A 22,951-nucleotide genomic window follows, 5' to 3' on the forward strand; every position below is an offset into this window, starting at 1 on the left:
AAGATCCTAAAATAGCAGAGTGATGATAGGGAGAAGTACTCCAGAATACCTTCAGAAAAGCAGTTACATTAACAGTTGATTTATCAATGAAACAATGGAAGATAGAAGACAGTGGAATGCTATTTTTAAAGTATTGAGAGAAAATACCTGCCAATCTAGAATTTTATGCCCTAAAAAAATATTCTTCAAGAATGGAAGTGTAAAAGACTTAAAAAAAAAAAAAAAAAGAATAAAGAGAATTTATCACCAGCAGGTTCACACTAAAGGAAATATTAAATGGAATTCTTCAGGGAGGAGGAAAGTAATTCCAGATGGAATTTTGGGGTGCAGAAAGGAATGAAACACAATAAAAAGATTCAGTATCTAGGTAAATCTAAATGAATACCGACCTTTTAAAATAATAATAAAGCAGGGGCTCCTGGGTGGCACAGTTGGTTGAACATCTGACTCTTGATCTCGCCTCAGGTCATGATCTCACAGTTTGTGAGTTTGAGGCCTGCATCTGGCTCTGTGCTAATGGCACAGAGCCTGCTTGGGATTCTTTCTCTCCTTCTCTCTGCCCCTTCCCTGCTTGTGCTCTCTCTCACTCAAATAAATAAACTTAAACAAATTAAAATAATAGTAAAGTTATGTACACAGGATTTAAAAACATTTATAGAATTAAAATATAATTACAATAGCATGTAAATTGAAATTCAATTGGTTTATAGTCTTTGTGTTGTTTTGGACAAAACAGAAATACCAATTTGTGTTAGGCATTAATGAGTCAAGGATGCATGTTATAATCTCTAGGGTAATCACTAAAAGAATAGTAAAATGTAACTGGCAAGCTGATAGAGAGGGAAAATGGAATAATAATAAATATTCAAAGGAAAATAAGGCAAGAAAGGAGAGAAAAAGGGACATTGAATAGGTAGTGCAAATAGAAAACAAAGAAGACTTAACCCCAAATATATGATAATTATGTTGGTAATTATAGTAAGTTTAAATGAACTAAGTGCTGCATTTAAATTGTCAGAGTTTATTTTAAAAAAAATCTTTGAGCTACTGGTAAGAGACACATCTAAAATATAAGGATATAGGAAGGCTAAAAGTAAAAATGCAAAAAGATATACCATGTAAAAATTAATCAAAACCAAGCTGGTATAGTTTTATTAATATCTAAGTACAACTATATTAGTATCACAGCATCCCTAGGCAAAAATCATCATTTACAGATAAAGGGAACATTTCATTATGATTCAAAGTTACTATTTCCAGAAAGATATAACTATTCTAAATTTATTTGTATCTAATAACATAGCTTTAAATATATAAATCAGATATTGATAAACTACAAAGAGAGACAAATTCATAATTATAATATAAAATTTTAATAGATCTCTCTCAGCTAATAGAAAAAAACAGACAAAACATCACTAAAGATAAAAAATTTGAATAAGACAATGAATAAGTCATACTTACTGGACCAATATAAAATGTTGCTGAAAGACTGCAGGACACATGCATTTTTCAAGAACACACAAATATTAAAAACAAAACCACCCCAAAAATTTGGCCAAATATCCATAAAACAATTCTTAACAAATTTTAAAGTGTAACTTAATATAAAATAAATTCTTTGGCTGCAATGCAAAGAAAGCACTAACAAGAAAATAACTAGGAAATCCCCCTGTATTTTGAAATTGAGAAATATATTTTAAAATAATCACTGTGTCAGATTAGAAATCACAGTGGAAATTCAAAAATATTTTGAGATTAATAATAATGAAAATATATATACAATGTTTTATGTGATACATCAAAACCGTTTTTGAAAGAGAAATACACAGCCTTCAGTTAATACATTAGAAAAAAAAGTTAAAGAAAGGAAATAATAAAAAGCAGACATTTATGAGATAGGAAACATCAATAAAGCCAAACTTTATTTAAAAAGATTACTAAGTAATAACCTCTGGCTGTTCTTATAAAGAAAAAAAAAGAGAGAAGATAGAAATAACCAATATCAATTATGAAAAAAAATGGATGACATTTTATTTTTTTATTTTTTAAGGTTTATTTATTTATTCTTGAGAGAGAGAGAGAAGAGGGGTGCAGAGAGAAGGAAAGAGAGAATCCCAAGCAGGCTCTGCACTGACAGCACAGAGCACGACCTGGTGCTCTAACTCACGAACTGTGAGATCATGACCTGAGCCCCAAAGGCAAGACACTTAACTGACTCAGCCATCCAGGTGCCCCGTTATGAATAATTTAACTCCAATGACTTTTTAAAATTTAGGTTCATAGGCCAATTCTTAGAAAAATACAACCTACTAAAATGGACACAAAAATAAACAGAAATTCCAGGTAGACACAAACTATTAAATAAATTATTAATTAAAAACCTTACCACAAAGAAGACTTCAGGCCCTGATGACTTCACCAATAAATTCTACCAAATGCTCAAGGGAGAAATAATACCATCTTCCACAAATTTTTCCAGAGAATACTGAAAGAGAGAACATTTCCTAATTTGTTTTTTGAGGCAGCACAATCTTGATATGAAAACCTGACAAGCACACTGTAAGAAAAGAGATTACAGGTCACTTATTCATGAACACAGGAATAAAATTCCTAAACGAAGTATTAGTAAACAAAATCCAATATTATATAAAAAGTATAATACATCACAAACACATGTCATCATTTCAGGAATTCAAGGTTGGCTTGACATCTGGAAATCAATCATTATAATTCCTTACATTAATAGAATAAAAGATATGGTCATCTCCATAGCTGTATAAAAAATTGCTTAATAAAATGTAACATTCATTCATTGTTTAAAAAAACCTCTTAACAAATGGGAATAGAAGGAAACTTCCTTAATCAGATAAAGCTTATCAAAAGGAAGGAGGAGACTGTGGCATTCAGCTCTGGCCTCAAGTATATTTTTCTTGATCTAACTCAGACCTGGTAAACCTTCTCCTTGCTCAATGTAACAAGTAAGTGAGCTACATACACAGGTCATTGAGATGTGTCGGTCTTCTACATGGGAAGCCAGGTAATAATGAGAACGTTGTGAGAATCAGAGGAGAATGAATGAGATGATGTTCATAGCCAATGTCCATTAACTATGAGAAGATGATGTATACGTTTTTGCATAGATGAGAACACTTGTGTTCCTGAACAAGAAATATATTTCTGAACTCTATGCGGACCATTTATCTTCTATTAAGGGAAATTATTTTTTTAGACTGAGTGTAATGTGAATACTTGGGCTTTGGCTTTACACATGCTAATATAGTCATTCTCTGATTCCTGTTGGCTCTGTCATTCTTCTATTCCTTTGCTTCTCTCCAAAAATCCAGACATCCCAAAATACTTTTGGGTTTTTCAGTGAGCCAGGCTGATTTATTCATATGTACATTTTGCATATTCTGTGACATTTTCCTGGAATAACCTCTCCATCCTCACACCACCTCCACTCCTCATCCATTTGGCAAACTCCTATTTATTCTTCAAAATCCAACTCAAGTATCTTTCCTTTGTAAAGTCTTCTCTTCTTTATATTGTCATTATATCTTGCATGTCTTCTAGAATAATACTAATCACACTGTGTTAACATGTTTAGTTCTGTCTCCCTATTAGATTTTTAATTTCTTGAGAGAAGATTCTGTGTCTTTATATTTGTATTCCTAGTATTTAAACCCAACGAAAGTTTGTTAAGTGAGAAATGAATGAATGAATGAACTCACCTCAGTAGGTCTCTGTCTTCTTAGGATCACCATTTGGGTATTCTGCTAAGCACCCGTGAACTCATCCTCGCTAGTAATGAAAATTTCTCCAGTTGAGTACATTAAATTTACAATCAATAATTAACTCTAAATTGAATTTATAATTGGTTTTATAATACTACTATAGTCATGGGGTCTCAAAATGCTGACTTCTCAGATGCATGTCATAACCTTAATTTTTAATTTCATCCTGCTTCTCTTAAAGCTGAAGGGAGAAGGGGTAGAAGGAATTGAAAATTCTGAGGAATAACTTTAATTAGGTATGTAAATAGCCTGAAAAAAAAACATTTTAAAATAAGATTCAATCCAAAACCAACATAGAGTGTTAATTCCTAATTAAGTTCAGTGGTTTTATACCAAAGCAAATAAGTGAGAGAAGAGTTGCCAAGGAAATGGAGAAAGTAGTTCTTCCCACTGCTTTCCAGCCCTTTGCACTCATGGCATATATAGGGAGTGAAATTACTTACAGTGCACTGGGATGAATGGATGAATGGATGAATCTTCTTGCTGTTGAAGACCAGCAGGGCAGGGGTTCTGCCTAGCTGTGATGAGAGTTAGGGAAATCAGGATCTCAGCGGTCCATACACCCTTTGCTGCAGACTGTTGGGGAAACTCTGAGGTTTAAGAAAGGAGGGTAGAATGTAACAGCAAGAATTTATGGTCTTGGCCCTCAGCCTCACCTAACAAATTAGGAAGTGTTCGAAGTAAGTGAGAAAGGCATGTACTCTTTAAATTTCATAGTTAGGATTGTGTAGGCTGGTGATTTTTAACTCTGCTTTAGGCTGGTGTCACTTGGAAGCTTTTAAAACCTAAAAACACAGAAAAACTGAGACCCTACCCTAGTAAAGTCAAATCAGAGTCTCTGCCGGGAGGGGTATAGGATGGCATCAGTATTTTTAAAAAACTTCCTACAGGTGACTCTCAAATATATCCAGAGTTAAGAACCACTGGCATAAGCAGTGACTGATGATTAAAAATTATTAGTAAGGGACCTAAATTCTAACTGTGTATGTTTTCAAAAAGTGACTCAATTTAATACTTGTACTTAGTGGCTTTTTGTATAGAAAGGTTTTTGTTTTTGTTTTTATTGTTGTAGAAAGGCATATGTCAGTCAGTAGTTTGTGTTTATCTCAAATTATAGCCATATTCCTAGAAGGATATAACCCTTGGAGTTTTAATCTTGAACTTAATGTTTATGAAGTATTGGCAAACAGGATCGCTGAATTGATCAGGAATAGTAACACTGGAGGTTTTTAAAATAAGCCTTGAAGAGGAGATAGAATTTAGGTGTGCAGAAAAGGTAGAGTGAGAATTTAAGTGGAGGAACAACATGAGCACCAGAAAGGAAAAGGTATAAGAAAATTTCAGAGAAAAGTACTGCAGACTCTGAGATAGGGGCCCAATGGCAATTGAAGGGGCAGCCAAAGCCAGTTGTGTCTTGAGACATATGAGAGCAGTCCAAAGAGATCACCTTTTCAAACACCTGTAGCAGTTGAAAATGACCTTGCCAAGGCTCCCTAGGTCTCTAGTCCAATGATTGTGTAGAAGCCTTAATTACAGATAGTGTTTAGTGAGCACTAACTATATGCCAGGCACTTTTCCTGAGCATTTCGTGTGTATTAACTAATTTAATCCTCACAGCAGCCCCGAGAGGTAGGTTCTATTATGATCCCTGGCTCACAGATGAGGAAAGTGCCGCCCACAGGCTGTTTTTTTAGGGTATCTCTATATTTTCCCTGTATGGCTCATACTCAGTGTCCACACAATATATTAACTGGACAGGAAATTATATAGTTAAAACAGAAATGTACCAGGTATGAATAAGGTAACAGTTGGTACTTGGAAATAATGTCAGCTAGGGATCAAAGAGTTAAGTATTTTGAATTTTTTTTCTACAGGTAGAAAAAAATTTACTGAGGAATTTACTGATATTTTTAAAGTTTATGTATTTATTTTTAGAGAGAGAGAGAGTTGAGAGACAGAGAGAGAGGGCACGAGAGAGCAAGCACAGGCAGAGAGAGGGAGAGAGAGAGAGAGAGAGAATCCAAGCAGGCTCCGCATGATCATTGCAGAGCCCAATGTGGGGCTTGAATCCACAAACTGTAAGATCATGACCTGAGCTGAAATCAAGAGTTGGACACTTAATTGACTGAGCCACCCAGGTCCCCCTCTACTGATATCTTTTGAGCAAGCAGTGTGATGATGAAAATTTTTAGTGAAGTTGGTGTGGAAAGAGGAGTAGGGTAGGGTGAGGATGGGGAGGGTAAGAGGTAAACATTATACCAGCTGACCAGTTAGGAAGCTAATGAAATAATCTAGGGATGACATGATAAAGGTCAGGGTGGTCATAGTAGTAACAGAAAGGACACAGATGCAAGTGCCATTTTGAAGGTCCTTGCGCCCAAAGAGTGAGCCTGAGTGACTGGGTAAGCCCAGGAGGTCAGGGGGGCAATCCTGATAAGGGTAGGTGGTGAACTGAATCATTCCAGCCTGAAATGTGTTATTATATTTCATATTCTGACTTAGAGTTTTAAATTTTATTTTGTATACCTCCTTATTTTTGATATAGATGGCAATACTTATCTGTATACTTTAATTTCACATTAGCCCATCCACCTAGTAAGAATAGGATATTTACTTATTTCTACATGTAATTAATATTATTATTTATTATTAATATACATGTGATTATTAATAGTATTATTACTTACTTTAGATTATCAGACCAGGATGAAGAGGGCAAGACCAAGCAGAAGTGTATCATAAATGACCCCTCCTTTTCCATGGTGACAGTTCAACGGGAAGATAGTGGAATAACCTGGGAGACCAATTCAAGCAGGTCTTCTACTCCTTGGGCCTCGGAAGAAAGTCAGACTTCTGGTGTATGTAGTCTGGAAGGGTCAACTATGAATTCTTCTCCAGGGAATGTTTCCTTTATTGTGGATGAAGTTAAAAAGGTTCGGAAAAGAACACCTAGGTCAAAGCGTGGCTCACCATCATTGCGTCGGAAAGGCAACAAAAAGAGAAATTCTTTTGAATCTCAGGATGTTCCAGCAAATACAAAAGATAATCTTTTAATTTCAGAAAGCCAGGTACTAAACAATCAGAAAGAGAAGTCATCTAGTGGCGTTCATGATAAAATAAGAAAAAAGAAGACCACCTCAAACACACCTCCTATTACTGGGGCAATATACAAAGAACACAAGCCCTTAGTGTTAAGGCCAGTTTACATAGGAACAGTACAATATAAAATTAAGATGTTTAATTCTGTTAAAGAAGAATTAATTCCTCTACAATTTTATGGAACATTGCCAAAGGGTTATGTAATTAAAGAAATACATTATAGGAGGGGGAAAGATGCATCCATTAGTCTAGAGCCAGATTTGAGCAATCATGATTCTAACTTAGTTTCCAAAACAGGCAAATTAGTAGCCCCAAGCATAGAAGATGATAAAGTAAAAGGGCTTGCTTCACCCTGGAGAGGCGTACTCTCCAAAAGATCAGAGTGCTCGACCTCCTCATTCAGTCATGAAGATGAAAAGAAAATTTACGTTGATTCTCCCCTAAAGGCCACATCTGCCACCAAGCACACAGTTTCCTCTTATGCAAGTAATGACACAGCAGAACAAGAAACACAGCTCAGCCCTCCACAGTTAGTGCCACAACAACCAGGCGATGAAACAAAACTCCGTGAAATGGAGTCTTCCCCTCTTACACCTGATACATCTACAACTGGGTTCCTGGGAAGAGCAAAGGAAGAATTTGAGCCTGATTCACAAGAAATTGTGACATCAGAGCATGACTCTTCAGTCTCACCACCTTCAGTGGATGAGGTAAAGAAGGAAGATGTGTATTCTGCTGACCATTCCATTTCATTGGAGGCAGAAAAGGTTTCTTGGGTAACAGGTTTACCAGGTCTGGCAGCATCCATCCAGGAGGATTTTGGCCCAGAGACAGAAGGGGTGGACCTGACCTCAACAGAAAGGGCAGAACCAGTCTCTGAAAAATGGAGCCCTCCTCATCTTGATGTCAAAGGAGTGGAGGAAGAAAATGTGCCTGAGCCATCCATTTCTCTTTCTGAACCTGCAGTATTAGAGGAATCAAAGAAAGAAATAGAAACTTCTCTACCAATAGCTACTACCCCTGAGTCTGAAGATTCTAATTTAGTGGAAGAAGAGATCATAGAACTTGAATACCCAGAAAGTCCATCTATTTCTGAGAAGCCCTTCCCATCATATTTGGCCCCTGAAGTGGAACGGAAAGAAGAGGAGATCACTTTACCATCGCTGAAAACATCAACACCTGAATATGTTGCTTCATCTGAGGAAGAAAGAGAGGAAAATGAGTCTGTTTCTACTGATTCTGCCTTTGTATCAGAATATTCAGTCCCACAGGATTTGAACCATGAACCAGAGAAGCAAGATGTTGAGCCAGTTACTCCATCCACTGTGAAAGGTATATCTGAACATGCAGTTTTTTCAGAAGAGGAGAATGAGGAATTTGAGCCTTTGGCCTCTGCGTCTGAACGCTCTCTCTCACCATCCACAACTGAGAAGACTTCTGAATGCCAGTCCCCACTGTTTTCAGCAGCTATCTCAGAACATGTGGTCCTGTCTGGAGAAGAGGCTTCAGAAAGTGGATATTACACACCAGATTCCACATCTGCTTCTGAATATTCAACTCAATCACAGGCAACAAAAGAGTCACTGAAGAAAACAATTGACCATAAGCCCCCATTAGAATCAACAGGTGTTTCTGAGCATGTGATTCTATCAGAAGAGAAGGAAGATACAGGACCATATTCCCCAGATGTGGCCTCTGAATATGAACACTCTCTCCCACCATCCACAACTGAGCAGACTTCTGAATGCCAGTCCCCACTGTTTTCAACTGCTACACTGGAACAGGCAGTCCTGTCAGAAGAGGACCTAGGAAGTGAGTGTTTCACACTGGATTCAACATTGAGTTCCCAATATGCAGTTCCATCAAATGCAATGCAGGAATCCCCAAAGAAAATAATTGATGTTGTGTCCCCATTAAAATCAAGACATGTTTCTGAGCGCATGATTTTGTCAGAAGAAAAGGAAGTCACTGGGCCATATTCCCCAGATGTGGCCTCTGTATCTGAACACTCTCTTCCACCATCCATGACCGAGCAAACTTCTGAATGCCAGTCCCCACTGTTTTCAACTGCTACACTGGAACAGGCGGTCGTGTCTGAAGAGGACCTAGGAAGTAAGCGTTTCACACCAGATTCAACATTGACTTCCCAATATGCAGTTCCATCAAATGCAATGCAGGAATCCCCAAAGAAAATAATTGATGATGTGTCCCCATTAAAATCAAAAGGTGTTTCTGAGCACATGATTTTGTCAGAAGAAAAGGAAGACACTGGGCCATATTCCCCAGATGTGGCCTCTGTATCTGAACACTCTCTTCCACCATCCATAACCGAGCAAACTTCTGAATGCCAGTCCCCACTGTTTTCAGTTGCTACACTGGAACAGGCGGTCCTGTCAGAAGAGGACCTAGGAAGTGAGTGTTTCACACCAGATTCAACATTGACTTCCCAATATGCAGTTCCATCAAATGCAATGCAGGAATCCCCAAAGAAAATAATTGATGATGTGTCCCCATTAAAATCAAAAGGTGTTTCTGAGCACATGATTTTGTCAGAAGAAAAGAAGGAAGACACTGGATTGTATTCCCCAGATGTGGCCTCTGTGTCTGAACACTCTCTCCTACCATCCACAACTGAGCAAACTTCTGAATGCCAGTCCCCACCACTTTCAGCCACTCCATCTGAACATGCTGTCCTATCAGAAGAGACAGTAGAAATTGAGCGATACACACCCTCTTCCACCGCAACTTCTGAAGTTTCAGTACCACCATATGCAACACCCGAATCACAGGAGGAAGAAATTATCCAGATATCCCCTTTAAATCTAAAAGGGGTCTCCTCACCCACGAATTTCTCAGAAGAAGAGCAAGAAGACATTGGACCCTTTTCTCCAGACTCAGCATTTGTGTCAGAATTCTCATTTTCACCCTATGCAACTCAGGAAATAGAGAAAAGAGAATTTGAATGTGATTCTCCAATATGTTTAACATCACCATCTGAACACACTATTTTGTCAGATGAAGACACTGAGGTTGAACTTTTCTCTCCAGACTCAGCATCACAAGTTTCAATTCCACCATATAGAATCCCAGAAACAAAGAAAAATGAATTTGAGCATGATTCACTGGTAACTACAATATCTGCCTCAGGATACTCTTGCTTTTCAGAAGCGGGTGAGGAAGATATTGCACCAACAGCTGCTACACCTGTACCTGAGCACCTCAGTTCATCACAGAAGCAACAAGCCAAACCTTCCCCTTCACTGTCTGCACCTGAAGACTCGAGTTTGCCACCTTCAGCAAATAAAAGAGAGATCACAGAAGTTCAGCCAGATGCTCAAACAATCTCAAGACCTGTATCTGAATATCTCATTTTGGCACAGGAGCAGATAACTCGAGCATTTTTAGAACCTGACTCTGAGGACTTGATTCCATCATATTTAACCAGTGAAATGGATAAGGGAGAAATTCAGACTATTTCATCAGTAGCTGCAAGACCAGTTTCTTTACCTGAACAATCATTTACGGTAAAGGAAGACACCAAAACTGTTGTGTGTTCATCTCAATATTCAGCTTCACCTGATTCAGTTCATGCACTTAAGGAGGAACAAGAACTCAAAACTTCACTCACTCCAAAAGCTGCAAATGAACAGATGGCTTTGTTAAAAGTTAAAAGTAAGGAAGAAATTGTGCCTGATTCTCAAGAAGCTACAGCACATGTATCACGGGATCAAGAAATGGAGCCTCAGCCTCCAAATGTTCTAGGGTCTGGGATGAAATATTCAGTTCTTCCTGACTTGGTAGATGAGCCAAAGAAGGATGTGAAACCTAATTTAGCTCCAACTGTGACATCTGAACTAGAACAGAGAATGTTGTCAGAGAACGAACCTGAAGTAATAAAACCATATTCACCTCTAAAGGACACATCTTTATCTGGACCTGAGATTTTATCAGCAGTGAAAACACAAGTGAAACATGACTCTAAAATAACTGATACATCTAGAGTGCTGCATTCAGCTCCACCAGGAGTGCAAAAGGGAACTGAACATGAACCACCTGCACCAGAATTTCCGGAAGAAATAAAGAAAGAAATTGAACCTAGTTGTTCATTAACCACAACATCTGTAACTAAGCATGACTCAGGCTTAACTAAGTTAGCAAAAGAAGAAACCCCAACAGATTTCTCTTTTACCACCCCTCTAGAACATCCAGTCTTAACAAAAGTAGAAAAGAGTGAATTAGGAAGTGATTTGCCACCACGGGTGACGTCGACAGATGAACATCCACTTCTTAAAGAAGAAAAGGTAGCACTGAAAATTAGTTCTTCTACTGAAACGGCTACATCTGAACGTCCAGCTTGGTCAGAAGCAGAGAAAGAAATTAGACTTGATTCACCTGCAGGAATATCCTCTGTACCAGTGCATTCTTTGTCCAAGGTAGAAACTGAAGAAGTTAAACCTGGGTTGCCAATAACAAAAGCATTGTCTTGTCAACATTCAGATGTAACTAAAGAAGAGAGGGTGGAAAATGAACAAGGTGTTTCATTTTCTACAGTCCTGGACTCTGAACAACTGGTTTTACCAGAGAAAAAGAATTCTCTGTCTGCCTCAGAAGTGTCAGGGCCTGAACATGTGCTTTTGCTCAACGAAGGTAGTGAGGTAAAGGAAAAAGAAACCAAACTTTTTTCCTCACAAAACATGTCACCTGCACCCAAACAGACATCCCCAGAATGCAAAAATGAGGAAATAAAAAGTTCTCCTGCATTGGAAAATTTAGCATCAGAAGACTTAACTCCAACCCTTGGAGATGATAAGAACAAAGAGGCAGAAGAGCCATCTTCTACAGCGCGGGGAAATTTCCCATCAGAAAGACAAGATCTTGTTCTGGCAGAGCTCTCTTTGGAACCTGAAAAGAAAGACAAGCCATACCAAGTATCAGAATTACTGAGCACTGGGTCAGAAGTCATTCATAGTTTAGGTGGGCAAGATGGATCCATAGATACAAAACACATAAAATCTCCCATAACCAAAACAGGGGATTCTGTCTTAGAAAAGAGCCTCACTGAACTTAGGAGTAGAGGAGAAGGAAAAGAAGAGAACAGGGAACGTCATGTGTCAGCTACAGTCGACCCTGAAATTCCAGAGGTTTCATCATACCTTAGGGAGGAACCACAGATTCGAGAACTTAAATCTTTCTCTCCCAAGGTAGTCAGCTTAGGATCAAAGGAAGCATTGGACCCTCTAGTTGAAGGAGACAGCTCAAAAGAGCTTCAGCCACTTTCTTTTTCTTTAAAACCATCATCAGAGAAATTGAACCATTCAGCCGACATTAAAGAGGGAGAAAAACAGGAAATAAACCCATTACTGTCAACAGGAAATTTGAAGACACAGGTGATAGGACATATTGAAACAAAATTAAATGAACAAACAGACCAACCAAATTCATTCCGTGTGCCCCAGAGTATAACAGATCCATCTAAGATTGTTTCTTCTGACCTCCTTGTAGAAAAAGAGAAGCCAGGAAAAGCACTTCATTCAGAACAAGCTGTTAAATTACCTGATATAAGCACATCTTTTGCAGATAAACAAGATCTGGGAGTTAAACAATTTTTATTTCTGAAAGAGAATTTGCCTTTGGAAGAATCAAAATCACTTACAACAAATGAGCCTGAAGACGTTAAAGAAACACAAGTGAAAGAGGCCCTTATTTTTCCAAAGGATAAAAGCTGGATACTAGAAAAGCCAGAAAGGGATCTGGCAAGTCAACATGAAGAAAGAATATCAGGATCTGTGCAGCAGGGTTCCTCTGGCAGTAATGATTTGATGACAGGACAGCTTAAGACTGTTGTGCCAGATAAAGACCACACATGTGAAACCAAAAAGCAGGTTCTGCCACATTCTGCTGAAGTATCGCCTGTATCATTACAAGAGCCAGTATCTACTCTCAGTACCTTCAGTGGTGACATAGACACCTTATCAACTAAAACTTACTCTTCGGAAGAAACAAAGCTGGCCCCCAAACCAAAATCTTTAGTTCCAACTGGAAGTGTAGAGAGAAACGAAGCAGAGAGGAAGCAGATCTTTTCTTTCATGGGGAGTGAAAGTTTGACAGTGGAAAAAGCAAACGCAGAATTGTCCAGGCCTTGCAAAGAAGGCAGCCAGGAAGAAATCAACCTACCTTCCGAAAGAATCCTCCAGAAAGGAGTGTCTGGCCCATCAGTGGAACTGATCAAATCAGAAACCATTCCCTCTCCCTCCAAAGCAGCCCCTTTCCTAGCAGAAGATGCAGAATCTGCATTGGACAGTGAAAAAGAAGCGCACAGGAGTATATCTTCTTTACCTGGAGAGAAGTCATTAGAAAAAGAAAAAACGATTCAGTCAAAGGTTTTAGATGTTAATGAGAGAGGGAAACCAGCACCTGAAGTGAAAACACCCACACCAGTAAAACTCCTCTCTTCGATCCAAGAAAATGAAGAACCTCAATCTGCAGAGCCATCTGAGGCAACACAAAAATTGCCTAAGCAGCCAAAGGCAGTTGAGCGAGGCCTTTCTGAGGAGAAGGGAAAGAAAGGAATCTTATCATGGATGTCCAGTTTGTTTTTTGGATCAAGGACTCCAGATGACAGAGTTGCTGAAAAAGATTTAGAAACTCAGCCAAGTCCATCTGTAGAAAAAGCAGTGCCTGCGACACTGAAGTCTGAAGGAGCAGCTCCAGCTGACTTTAATGCAACCAAGACGCCAACTGATCATCTGTTACCAGAGACAAAACTTAAACCTGCTGAAAAATCCAGAGGTACTTTAGTTAAATCTGGTGAAAGCCAAGACTTTAAAGAAAAAACTACATTTTTATCAAATGTAGAAGTTTTACAACAGCCCCAATCCAACCTTGAGGTGTCTAGTGAAGATTATGGGAAAAAAGAAATCCTAGCGTATTCAGAAGAAATGGATTTAAACTCGGTAGTTACTTCTGCTGATGGTGAGGAACGTCTTGAAATTCAATCTTATTCTCCCATGGGTGAGAAATCCATGGTGGAAGAAGCACAAAATGCTGTTCCTCTTCTCGTCGCTGATAGTAAAAGAGCCCAGAAGCCAGAAATTTCTGCTCCATCTAAATGGAATATTTCTATTCTTAAGGAAGAGCCAAGAAGTGATCAAAAAGAAACATTATGTTTTTCATTTGATGCAGTGGATAACGTGCCACAACAGCCAAAATCAGCTTCATCTAGCTTCACAAGTAAAAATATCATGAAGGAATCAGAGAAGCCAGAGACAATAATTTTGCCAGTAGAAGAATCTGAACGCAGTTTAATTGATCTGGGTAAAGACAGACCGAAGAAAGATACGCAAAAACCTGCTTCCTTGAAAATTTATGAAGAGGAAATGAAACTCAGGTCTGTTAGCCCAACTGAGGAGAAAGGTAACTTGGAAACCAGATCACATTCCTTGGCAGAAAAGAAGGTGCTGGCAGAAAAGCAAGAAACTATGGCCCCATTAGAATTTAGAGATAATGAAATGGGGAAGGCACAAATTGCACGTGGATCTAGCCCTATTAAGTTGGAAGAATCAAAAACCACAGCTGTGCTTCAGCAAGTCTCTCAAAATGAAGACCACAAAGAAAGATACACAATTATGGAGGAGGAGAAAGATGAAAAACAAAAGCAGTCACAAGCATTTTTAGAAGGAAGAAAGTGGCAGGAAATTCAACCTTATTCCTTGAATGTAGCCAGGTCTATGCCTGAAGAATCAGATATCTCTTTAAGTCATTCTTCAGGTGAAACTCAACCACTTTCATTAGTTAAAACTCTATCAGTTACTGAAAAATCAGAAACTGTGCTCTTGGAGGCTCACCCAGAAATCAGAGACACAAGGGCAGTAGGAACTCAACCACATCCAAAAGAAGAAAGTAAAGTTTTGGTGGAAAAAACCAAGACTTTCCTTCCAGTGGATCTTTCTTATCATGAAGAAATAGATAAGCAGTCTGTACCTAAGGAAGGAAATCTGATATTGGAAAAGTCAAGCAGGGAGGTGGCAAGTCACAGTGAAGAAAAGGAACAGGTTATAGTGTCAGAGCCATCAGAAGGTGTTTCAATAGATATTACAAAAGAAAGTATGAAACAAGGATCTCCATCTAAAGAATCTGAAAGGATTTTAGATCATCCTTTTGATGAAACAATGAGCTTAGAAACCCCACCATCTTTGTTGTCATCTGCGAAATCACAAACACTTGTTTCTAGAACTTATCCAGAAATTGATACAGTGAAGAAACAAGAAATGCCATGGTCAGAATTGACTCCAGATAGGCATACAGTCCATACTATTCAAACATCTAAAGATCTAACATCTGAAAGGACTAAACAATCTGTTGTTGCTTCAAATCACCACTTGGAGGCTGTGGAAGATGCCCATGTAAATGAACCAAGCTCTTCAGTGAGCAGCAACTATGCTCGATTTATAAAGGATGCATCATCAATTGATGCTGATAAAATGGTTTCTTCTAGAGAAATATCCAAGGAACCTGAAGACACGTATGTAAAAGATGAAGAATTTACAATGACTAGCAAGCCAGCTGGACTTTCAGAAGATCAAAAGAGTGCCTTCAGTATTATTTCTGAAGGCTGCGAGATATTGAATATTCATGCTTCTGCATTTATTTCTTCTGTTGATCAGGAAGAAAGTGAACAAATGGAAGATAAATTAGAATATTTGAAAGAGAAGACTTCATTTAAAACAATATCTCTTCATGACAATAGTGAGGCAGTCTCTTGCCATAAAACATTAAAGAGTAAGTTAGAAGATTCTGATCAAGTTATATCATTGCAAGAAAATAAACAAAAGGCATCTTTTAACACAGAAGGGGAGATGCCCACCTATTCAGAAACTGATGATTTCACCTTTAATCAGCCCGCAGCTCCTAGTGAAGAAGATTATTTTGAAAAATATACATTGATTGATTATAACATCTCCCCAGACCCAGAAAAACAGAAAGCTCCATGGAAATTAAATGTTGAAGTGGAACTCTCAAAGCAGGTTACAGAAGATACTGTCTCTTTCCCAGAAGGTTCAGAGGAAAGTGCCCTGGAACATGAATATGACTTGCTGAAGTTAGATGAAAGCTTCTATGGGATGGAAAAGGACGACAGCAAATTATCTCACCCAGAGACCCGGAAGCATTTGGATATCCAGCAATCAGCTGACAGAGATGTTCCAAAGAGCATAAATAGAGATGTGGACTTAAAGGCACCTGGGATGCCATTATTTGGTGCAGAAGAAGGAGTTTTGTCACGAACCCAGATATTTCCTACCACCACTAAAGCCATTAATCCTGAACTTCTGGAGGAGCCACCTGCACTCGCATTTTTATACAAGGATCTGTATGAAGAAGCAGTTGGGGAGAAAAAGAAGGAAGGGGAGACAGCTTCTGAAGGTGACAGTGTGAATTCTGAGGCATCATTTCCAAGCAGGAACTCTGACACTGATGATGGAACAGGAATATATTTTGAGAAGTATATACTAAAAGATGACATTCTCCATGACACATCTGTAACTCAAAAGGACCAAGGCCAAGGTCTGGAAGAAAAAGCAGTTGGTAAGGATGATTCATACCAACCAGTAGCTGCAGAAGGGGAAATTTGGGGGAGGTTTGGAACTATTTTGGGGGAGAAGAGTCTGGAAGAGGAACAGAAAGCTATGTATAGGGAAGGAGAATCAGTAGGCTATGTGGGGCCTCTTGACAATGAAGCTATGCATGGAAAAGTTCCCATCACTGAAGAAGTCACAGTGGTTACCCAGAAGGTAAGCTATGCGATTCCATTTGAAGACACCCATCATGTCCTGGAGAGAGTAGATGAAACAAACAGTCAGAGTAATGAAGCAGAAAATGCAAGTCCAGAAGTCAGTCTGAATGTCCCAGTACAGGTGTCCTTCCCAGAGGAAGAATTTGCGTCTGGCGTAACTTGTGTTCAAGAAACACTGCAAGAATCTAAAGTAATAGTCCCGCCTGAGCCAAGTGAAGACAGGCTCCGCCATAGCCCTGTTCAGGATGAGTATGAATTTGCTGAATCCCTGAATTATGAAATGGTTGTTCAAGACACTTTATCAGAGGAACTATATTCAGAATCCACACCTGAAGATGTGTTATCTCAAGGAAAGGAATCCTTCGAACACATCAGTGAAAATGAATTTGTGAGTGAGGTAGAACAAAGTACGTCTGCTGAACAGAAGGAGTTGGGTAGGGAGAGGACAGAACAAGAACAATTATCATCAGAGTTAGCAACTGAGAAGGAACAAAAGGAACTGAAAAAGTCCCAGATCGACACGTACTGTTACACTTGCAGAAGCCCGATTTCTGCTGTTGACAAGATGTTTGGTGCCCACAAAGACCACGAGGTTGCAACACTTGATACAGCTATAAGTGCTGTAAAGGTAAAGAGATGTTAAAGCTTATAAGTACATGACAATACATATACACTTGTTTTAATTAACATTTTCTCAATTTAAAAAATGACCAATATTTAATATATTCATATTTAGGCATAATAGTCTGAAAGAAAGCTAAGAATTCTTTCCCTAAGCATTTAGTTACGATCAGTTTGGCAAACATTTATTGGGTATACACTATGTGCCAGGCATTTTTCTAGGTTCTTGCAACACCAGTGTAAATAACACAGGGTCACTGCCTTTGAGGGGTCCTCTCTTATGGCAGTAGCCCTTAACATTATCTGAAAGGGCCAAAGGATTTTAAATTGAAAAATGTACTTTTGAGCATAAAACACAATTTATTTTCTATTATCTACACTATTATTCTTTAAAAATACACATTTATATTACAATGAACAATATTATTGCAAGTTTTATAAAAAACTCAAGATGGTCGTTTTAAATTTTGGTTTTCTCTGTATTTCCTCCTTATGGTAAAATTGATATTAAAAATGGAAAACCTTTGCATTCTTTCTGGCTATGTCTATAGATTCCCAATGTTAAAAAGCTAGTCACAACACGTACCCTCAATGCATGTAATTATAAATACTCTCCCCAGAGATACTATTGGAAGTCAAGTATTTAGTCTTACAGATTGTGACATACTTTCAGTAGCCTTCTAACTGGAATCCCTATCCTTGTCTCTCCAAACCATCCTCCAGTACATTAGCCAGAATGATCTTAAAATGCAGACCATCACAAGAATTGAGCACTGGCTACGTGCCAGGCACTGTGTTAAATTCTGTGCATACAAGATATCATCTACTCCTCACAACAACCCTGTCATTATCATCAATTTTCAGACAATGAAATGAGTGCAAATTGTTTTAAGTGATTTGCTCAAGGTCATGGAAGACAGACTAGGATTGGTACCCAGGTCTGTCTGATGCCAGAGCTATGCTCTTGGCTGTATATCCGTATTGCTTGGCCCAGTGCCTTGCTAATGGTAGCAATTTTCAATATGATTATTCAATCAGGTCACTGTTAAATAATTGTTAGGCTCATTTTGATTTAAAAAATGATGTTAGAATCTTGACATTTTTTCCCCCAGAAAATTAAAATTTCTCAATTGTCTAACATAGGTTATGCTTCTCTACAGTGAAATTTTGTTGAAACTTTACCTGGTAAAATGTGGGAGTAGAAGATGGGGCAATTAAAAAAAAAGAAATCTCAGGCTTCTGGATGCATTAGCACTGGTGAAATGTGCCCCATTCTGTGATGACACTTGGTTTCGCCAACTGACAACTACTGGGCACTGTCAGCAGAAAGACTAGATTTTTTTTTAGCTTTCTTAATTATGTTTTGTTTATCTCTATGAGTTTTAGAAATTAAAAAATAATTCTGTCTAAATATTGTCAATTTAAAACAAAGTTCAAAAGCAAGGGGTTACGTCTCCTGCTTTAAAACCATTTTGAAGTTCTTCCCCCCTGATGTTCTCTAAACAGTATGACCAAAAAAAGTGGAAAGCTAGTTCACTAAAGCCAGAGAGACCTGCTTTGTTTCATTAAATCAACTGTGAAGATTAAGAGTTGGTTGACAACTTTTAAAAATTAGAAATCAATTTAAAGTTATACCTTGAGAATTCTCTAGCATCTTGTGTGAGCAGACCATTTGTAATGAGTCAGAAACTGGTGACTGCCTTTATAGATCATCGAGGTCCTTGCTTCTCCTTTCCTGCCATCTCTACTGTGGTGGCTTATCTTTTGCCACTTATTTTCTTCATTCACTCTCTCCTTCTTTCTCAGTATTTATTGACCTCCCATTACATGTTGGAAACTGTCTAATCATTGGGAATGACAACAAAAATAAAAGAAGATGGACTAATGGCTCCCCAAATCAGTCAGGATTATGGGAGCACAGTGTTTTGAAAAAGGACCCTTTTGGGAGTGAGCCAAATGATAGAGTAGGACTGAGAGGGTGAGGGAAGGTGAAGACCGAGTGAACCTTCAGTAAGATAGAGGTTTTTCCAGCAATCAAGGCACGGAGGACATTCTAGAGACACGAAAAGGCACATGGATGAGAAAAAGTTCAAGGAAAGATGAGGCTTGTGTGATTGGAGCCTGGGACCTTGTGGAAAAGAGGCAAGAGCTATAGAGGGAAGCAGAAGCCAGATCCAGAAGGGGCTTCCATCCTTGCAATTTCTCCATCATTCTGTGGATAGTGAACCAGGCAGCTGAATAGATTATAGCAGGGTTTATAACTATGGCTAAGGCAGCTACCATCTTCCCCCATGACCCATACATTTTCTAGTTGGCTTTCACTTCTTGAGTATTTTAACCCTGTAAGGGTTATTACAACCTTTAGTTCTCTTTAGTAAACAGTTTCCATTATTTGGTATGCTAGGCTCCTGGCCCAGTGACACTCTGAGCACCTTCTCAGAGTGATCCAGGCACACTGAGGCCATTGGCACAAATGTGAGGAGACTACTTGGATAAGTTGAACAAGTTCAACAAAAAGTCTGCAATCTTTGAAGAAGACAATGTATAAAAATTGAAGCTTTAGGGACACCCAGGTGGCTCAGTCAGTTAAGTATCCAACCATTGATTTCAGCTCAGGTCATGATCCTAGCGTTGTAGGATAAGCGCCAAGTCAGGCTCGGTACTGAGTGTGAAGCCTGCTTAAGATTCTCTCTCTCTCTCTCTCTCTCTCTCTCTCTCTCTGGCCAATCCCCCCCAACCCCGGCCTCAAATTTGAAAAAAATTGAGGCTTTACTAAAGAGAAAATTAAAATCCATGGTTTACTAAAACAAGTATGCTTTGAATTTATGTACTCAACAAGAACTCCTTCCTCTTGCATGAGAAAATAAACTTTGTATTGCTCACTCACAAACCTCCTAATTGTTTAGCATACAGAATGATCTACAGTCAATTTAGATGAAGCAGCAAAGAAAATTTAAAGATTGATTTGTTAGTGAATGTCATATAGTAAATCTCTACCAAATGTACTAAATTTATGAGGAAATTAGAGCTCACTGGTTGAAGTTATTTTATCAAATGTCATATACCAACCATATCTAATTTTTTTTCTTCAGGTCCAATTAGCAGAATTTCTAGATAATTTACAAGAAAAGTCCCTGAGGATTGAAGCCTTTGTTAGTGAGATAGAATCTTTTTTTAATACCATCGAGGTAAGTTACCATAACCCTTTTACTTTGACCTGGTTTGTTCATGTCATTATAAGAATTCCGAGCCAGAACAATCTGAATTAGGGATTGTGTATGCATATGTGGTTTGCCATTGTTGGTTTTGTTCCATTAAAAGTGAAGGTCCTCAAAGTCTTCCATCTGTGTGTAATCAGTGAAACTACTTCCTTTCCAAGGATAAACGACTTGTCCTTAAAAACATATACACATTTATTAGGTGCTTACAATGACAGGGCAAATGCTTTGCGTGCTTTATCCAATGTAATCCTTAAAATAACCATATGAAACAGGTGTTATTAATTTGTTCCCATTTTCTAGGTAAGGAACTGAAATTTAGAGTTAAGTATATTACCCAAGGTCATAGTAATTTCATAGTAAGTTGAGAGTCAAAATTTAAATTCAGATCTGAGTTCTTAACTTGCTCCACTATCCTGTCTTTCATTGGCTAGCTCTGCAGAAATGCTTGATGTCCAATGCCCAGGACAAATGCGTGTCTCTCATAGTACCACTATCTGGATGAATTTATGCCCTCCTAGCTGTTGGCCCCTGCTCCCTCCTCAATGGAGGCAGGGGTGGGGGGCCATCTCCATCCATATGCAGAAATGGCCCAGATATCCTCACTTGTCAATCAGACGTGGCAGAGGGCTGCTGCAGAAGGCTGGTGCCCACGTTCCCTATCATGAGGGCAACTCTCACCCTAGTTTGCTTGAGAAGAGTCTCCTTAACTCCTGTTTTAGATCAGTTAACACCTGCTAATTATTTCAAATGCCGCCACCAAGTATCCATTTTAGACGATAAATTATATGATCACCTTATCACTAGCCCCGTAGTGAGAACCACTATATCCAGTGGGTATCTGGATTTGCCAGATGGGCAATAAACTTTCTCTTACTGTGGTGGAAGCTGTCCCCCTCCCTGGAGAGCACTTGTGAATATAGTGCCCTGTCCAGTATCTTGCTTCTCCCTTCCTCACACAAGGATTTTCATGGAATGGTGAAAATGGCACTAAACGAAGGTCAGGGATCTTCATTCATTCACTGTGACGCCATCTTCAAGTTTTATCCTGTGGAAATGCAAGTAGGCAAGCCTTCCACACAAATATCTTTTTGTTTGTTTGTTTCGTTAACTAAATCCTTCTGGATAATAATCTTACAGTGAATTTTATTGCAAAGCTAACCGTGGCCAAGAGGCTTGATGTGTTGAAAACATAGACTGTGCCCATAATCTAAAATTCTCTTATGAAGACACCAGAGCTCAGTTCTTTAAAAGACTGGTGTTTCTCCTAAAAGAAAAGAAATAAGACGTGCACTTTGTGACTCATTAAAAAGTGGGGTTTTTTTTGTTTGTTTGTTTTATTTGTTTTTTAGGAAAACTGTAGTAAAAATGAGAAAAAGCTAGAAGAACAGAATGAGGAGATGATGAAGAAAGTTTTAGCCCAGTATGATGAGAAAGCCCAGAGCTTTGAGGAAGTGAAGAAAAAGAAGATGGAGTTCTTACATGACCAGATGGTCCACTTTCTGCAGAGCATGGACACGGCCAAGGACACCCTGGAGAGCATCGTGAGAGAAGCAGAGGAGCTCGACGAGACTGTTTTCCTGACTGTAAGCACCAATTAAAACAGGCCTAGACACCCTCCACCTGCTCTATGCATCCAAGTCTAGTTTTTAGAATTCATCTTTCAATATTCCCCAAGATCACTTGTATCATTTATATTTCTCTGTGGGGTTTATGTAATTCTGACATTTAAAGATTATTAGGTATGCCTGATGCTTATGGAAAAGGCCCAGAAAATCCTGAAAGTCTTAACATCCAAATCTAGCTGAAGGATATATGAAAGTCAGGTCACAGCATCAACCATTCACTCTGTCACATGGATTGGTCACCTTCTAAGAGTGAAGGAAAATAGCCTGAAAGCCTTACTCATGCTATGCCTTCCCTTTGGGTGCCAGCCTGATCTCCCAGTGCCTGGCATCCTCATGCTGGCCCCTGGGCCTGTCCTCTCCACACCTACTCCCTAATCTGAAGTGACATCTCCTAGGGACCATTCCCCGTGAGCCTCACCCAGTGGCTGAGAGTAACATGTCAGTACACTTGCAGCATGCAAAAGGACGACATAATGTGATACCTCTTTCAGGTAACACATCAGTGTTTTTACAAGGGTCCTCCTGGGGACCAGATTCCTTAATTCAAGTATCTTATGGACCGAGATTGCCCTGGGTGATTCTCAAGTTGCACCACAGAGGCAGCTCTTTGCTCTCCTAATTCCCTAGAACATTCAGTAAGTTCCTGGTTCTCCATGGAACCAGGATTGACCAGGAGTAGTGTTTTCCTGGACGATGGTCTCACACCTAATTGTCATATTGGAGGAAAGCACCATCTTATGAAGAGTTGGGACCTCCCTTTCAAAGTTCCCCAGTCCTCCCAGCTCTCAATTGAAGTCT

At 38.9% G+C, this 22,951-nt stretch overlaps 1 protein-coding gene across 1 annotated transcript in view; it reads left to right on the plus strand.

The window, feature by feature from the left end:
* Positions 1-22,951, plus strand: part of CMYA5 (cardiomyopathy associated 5) — an 89,451-nt gene that overhangs the window by 26,475 nt on the left and 40,025 nt on the right. Inside the window, exons 2-5 of the mRNA XM_047070448.1 lie at positions 6,490-8,708; positions 9,297-17,314; positions 20,400-20,495; positions 21,878-22,111. Coding sequence (XP_046926404.1) covers positions 6,490-8,708; positions 9,297-17,314; positions 20,400-20,495; positions 21,878-22,111 — 10,567 coding nt within the window. The remainder of the gene's footprint in view (positions 1-6,489; positions 8,709-9,296; positions 17,315-20,399; positions 20,496-21,877; positions 22,112-22,951) is intronic.

The sequence above is a fragment of the Lynx rufus genome, unplaced genomic scaffold, assembly GCF_022079265.1.
Source record: "Lynx rufus isolate CCGP_SWC_20201006 ecotype Redwood Valley unplaced genomic scaffold, mLynRuf1.p SCAF_1, whole genome shotgun sequence".
Lineage (NCBI taxonomy): Eukaryota > Metazoa > Chordata > Mammalia > Carnivora > Felidae > Lynx > Lynx rufus.